The following is a 4,544-nucleotide window of genomic DNA, read 5'->3' on the forward strand; positions in this document are numbered from 1 at the left end:
AAATCGAGTTCTACAAAGTCCCTGTTTAAAACAAGTCTTCATAGTAGAAATGCAGTTACACAAAATATCCTATATGTTTAGGAAAGGGAACATTTAGGAAAGAGGAGAAATTTGGATAAAGCCTTTGCTTGACCAGCTTCCACATAAATGTGTATGAGTTAATGAAACACCATTAAGTCCTCATGAAAGTGTGCTTTTTCCTAGTAAGGAAACAGAATTTTGGGAATCTAGCAAGTCTCAGTGGATGATTACTGGCAAATTGGAATATCTCTTCTTGACTAGATGAAATAAACCTCTGCGCTATGGTTTGTCAAAATTCTCTAGATAGTATACTTTCAAATATATCTGATTAAAACATCAGACTATTTACTTCTGCACATTAAAACATTTGGACATGACAAAATGAAAATAAAGAGGGAAGTTGGAATTTAAAAAAATACTCGTTTTTTTTTGTACAAGTCCCTCAAATGTAAGCACCCATATTTTTTTATTCTACAAAAAAGGTTATATCTACAACCTAAAAGGGTTCTTTGGCTGTCCCCATACGATAACCCTTTGAAGAACCCTTTTTAGTTCCAGGTAGAACCCTTTTGGGTTCAATGTAGAACCCTTTTCACAGAGAGTTCTACCTGGAACCAAAAAGGGTTCTCCTATGGGGACAGCTGAAGAACCCTTTTGGAACCCTTTTTTCTAAGAGTGTATGCTCTCCTCTGTCAGAGCACTGTACTTTCCACTACTGAATGAAGCTTCAAGAGCACTCACTTGTGCTGGCACAAGTCCGTTAAGCAGAACACCCTTCTGTGGGGAAGGGGAAAGCTGCTCTGAGCGGGATGGTCTTTGAGGTTCAGGCCGCCCATGGTCTGAGGGCTGAGGGTTGGATGTGTCACTAGTTGAGTTCCCATCCCTGGAGGGTGATCCTTTGTGGACCTCTAACAGAGAGACCGTCCTGGAGGGAGATGTAGGCTGTGAGGGGGAAGCCTTGCATGAGCATGGCTGGTGTCCTTGGGTTTGGACCTGTTCCACTCCTCTCAGGATGCGCACCAGGGAGTTGTGGACCTGCTGGCTGATAGGAGTGTCACTGTCGTCAGGTTCGGTCTTGACCTGGCGGCCTGTGGAGAAGTTGGAGAGCTGCTCCAGGACCTCTATCTGTCGGTCCATCATACCCAGCATGCTGCAGTGGAAGGCCCTTTGCTCAGCGAGCTGTTCCCCTAGCTTATGGTTCAGGATGGTCAGCTGCTGGAGGATCAGGGTGCTGGTGTCCTCACAAGTGCCTGTAGAGAAATGAACAGCAGGACAACTTGTATTTGTTTTAGGTTATCGTTGTAATATCAATTACCCAAAGCTTTAAACAACTGATATATACAAAGTAAAATGACATGATATTAGTTACAAAGAACACATTAATTACATAGAATATAGGTGGTCATGTAGCCACTCTAAATTCATCAGTTATAAAAGCACTCACCAGTTTGTTCTTCTGGACTACAGCTAGTGGGGTCACTAGCTCCCTCACCATCATGTAAAGAGGGTACTGAATGTGGCTCACTCTTCACTGGGTAAAGATACTCTCCAGACAGACCTAAAGTCATAATCTCTTCTGACTTCAGCGCCCAGCCCGGAGTGCTGACGTTGGCCTCTTCTGGGATGGCGTTAGTCTCGTCTCCTTCTCCCTCTAGAGCTGGAGCCAGGCTGTCCTGCCAAGGGGCCACAGAGTCAGGCTGAGCAACATCACCTGGGAAGAGAGAGAAGAAGAGTGAGCAGAGCAGGCCAACGCAAAGCAAACACTTCTTTACAATTCTTTAACGTCAAATAATAAAGGTATACAAATCCTAAAGCCAGAAAGTAGTACCATCAGTATGATCCTCCAGGTCCGAGGGGGTCAACACCACCATATTGTGTCCATCTGCAGTGCCTTGCTCTGGGGCCCCCGCCCGGGCCCTCCTGGCCAGCATGCGGTCCAGCATACGGAAGTAACGGAATGACTCGATGGCGGACAGGCGTGCAGCGGGGCTACGGTATCCTGCCATCTTGATCTTGCGGTATTTGTGCTTGAGGCTCTTCCAGCGGTTGCGTATCTGGTTGACGGTGAAGTGGATGTCCCGCTTGGCCAGGCTGTAGCGCAGGCGGCGGAAGTGCGAGTCGTTCCGCTGGCGCTTCTTATCCAGCTCATGCACCAGGTCCAACTGCTCAATGAGGGCCAGCATGGCGAAGGTGTCCGACTCTGTCCACCACTTGTTGGGCCTCCTCTCACTCAGGTCCATGGTTTCTGCCTCCCCTCACTGGGTGTACCTGCTCTGGTAGCAGCCCCTTAGGCTCCTCCTGGTTGGAAGTAAACAAGAACACAGGGAAAGAGGTTGAAGTACTACACCATAGGCTAATGTAATTTCTGTACATTAGAGGTAGACTGAGGGGTAGTCGAACGATTATGATAAAATGCCCTGAAATAAATGTTATGACTTTCTATTCAAATTACATTTTGTAGCAATATGCATAAAAGAGCAGCATTCAAGTTGCATTATAATAAAGTTGTATTCAAGACAGGAACATTGATGTTTTTAACAAAGGTATAGGGTAACCTCACTATGGGAGAATAAATGAGTCACGACAACATCCAAAATAGATGCTGGCTATAAATGACAGAAATACATTGTGACATAAACCACTCCAGAGATGTTCATTACAACATTCACACAAGAGTACAGTGACAGTTTCTTCTCCAGTCCCTTTGAAGTTCACCCAACAGCAAATCACGACTTTCCCATGTCAATTCCACTCAGATCAGACATAATGAGCTGAGTAGTATGCGTGCAATGTGAATTTATGCAGACATACAGGAACATAACGCTATCTTCTACAAAAAAAATACATTTGAAATAGCCTTTCCCTTTTGGTACAACAGTGAATTACTTGAAATAAAACTGATACTGGAAATTACAGACAACTGCATCACACACCATACAGAGACTCATTTAAAACTAGCTAACTGGTCATCAACAGTCTGACCACTGACAACCTAACAAGCTAGCACTGGCTAGTTGACAGGTCCAGTGGCTGACAGTGGCCGTAGCTGGGTGGTTGCAGTGGCCATCACTGGCGAATGCAGACGATGAAGAATGTCATTTCTTGCAGAACACTGCGGCCATGTGTTAGTGCATCGGTCCCAAAAAATTAAATACACAAACTATTGTTCTAAGTTAATAACCATAAAATAGCGCTTACTATTACTGCTACAGATTGCACTTCTTACCTTCATCTCAAAATATTTTACGCTGCGTCGTGGAAGCTTGCTTGCGTCGCACGATCATATGGGGTTTGTTGACATCAATGGGCTTGTTCGAAATTGCAGCCGACAGTGGAGGAAACTGCCGACTGGTTGATCTACAAATCACCGTGCAACGTAAATAACGACTCTTTATTATTTGTAGATCAGTCAGTCAGTCACCATTTACCCATAATACATCACGGTTTTGATGCTCTCGAACACGGCCAATGACTTTCTATGATCGACGTTCTCTATGTCACATGTTGTTCGATCTCTACTCTGATTGGTCAAGAATCATACTGCAAACTCACGAGGGTCAGTCTGTGCGAGGAGCTGCGCATATTCTCAGATCTAGACATCATCTAAATGTTCAATTTGAACGGATTTAACAAACATATAGTTGTAAAGATTAGCGAATTTGTGCAGTACTTAGTTTGGGCTAACTCTCGTGAGTGGTAGTCATCTGTTCTGAATCCTGTGCAGCATTGATGAGTTTAAATTCATGTGTGTCTCAGAGCAGACAGGATGTGTTGTATGAGGTTTTGCTGTGCTTGTATAGGGTGAAACAGATGGGGATATGTTATGTTCCTCTGGGTACCAGCTCATGTGGGAGTAGAGGGGAATGAGGAAGTGGATATTATTGCCAAGCAGGCTCTTAAACATCCTAATGTTGAGATATAATTGTCAATCAGTAAAGCAGAAGCCAAGGGATTAATAAGAACAGTGGTTTAAAATAAGTGGCAAGAGTTGTGGAAGAGGGAGAGTAAGGGAAGACACCTGTAATCCAAGATGGCGTAGTAGTGTGGTCGTGTATTGTGTTGTGTCCTCGTGTAAATAGCCTGTTTTTTAGTTTTTTGTCTTTTATACGTATATATTTCTCTATCTCACTTTCCATCCTTGAACTAAATATACTTTCCTGCAACCTGCCTCACCCAATGTGGAACGGATTCTATTATTTCTTTCTTTTTATCAAGAACTAGCTACTTGCTATTAGCCACTGATAGCGGTCTTCACCACTGTCCGTGGCCTGCACTACCTACCAGCCAGCTCTAGCCTGGACAATTATCGACCCAGAGCATATCGGATTTTCTGCCAGAATCACTGAATCACTGGACCTTAACACCGGACCATCGCAACTAACTAGCTGCAACCGAAAGGCTGTTGTTGGCTAATCACCACCTCCCGACGTACCAGTTAGCCTTGAGCTAGCCGCGAGCCAGGCCCATCTCCCGGCTATCTACCGCTCTGTCAACCGGACGGGACCTCCTAGTGTCGACACGGA

At 44.7% G+C, this 4,544-nt stretch overlaps 1 protein-coding gene across 1 annotated transcript; it reads right to left on the minus strand.

Moving 5' to 3' along the window:
* Positions 1-634: 634 nt before the first annotated feature.
* Positions 635-4,089, minus strand: LOC121568252. Its single transcript, XM_041878809.2, has 4 exons — positions 3,248-4,089; positions 1,850-2,319; positions 1,466-1,732; positions 635-1,271 (listed from the first exon to the last, which is right to left on the minus strand). The coding sequence occupies exons 2-4, from the start codon at positions 2,259-2,261 to the stop codon at positions 691-693; spliced, it is 1,260 nt and encodes a 419-aa protein (XP_041734743.1). The 5' UTR covers positions 2,262-2,319; positions 3,248-4,089; the 3' UTR covers positions 635-690.
* Positions 4,090-4,544: the final 455 nt, after the last annotated feature.

Source organism: Coregonus clupeaformis, chromosome 6 (genome assembly GCF_020615455.1).
Source record: "Coregonus clupeaformis isolate EN_2021a chromosome 6, ASM2061545v1, whole genome shotgun sequence".
Lineage (NCBI taxonomy): Eukaryota > Metazoa > Chordata > Actinopteri > Salmoniformes > Salmonidae > Coregonus > Coregonus clupeaformis.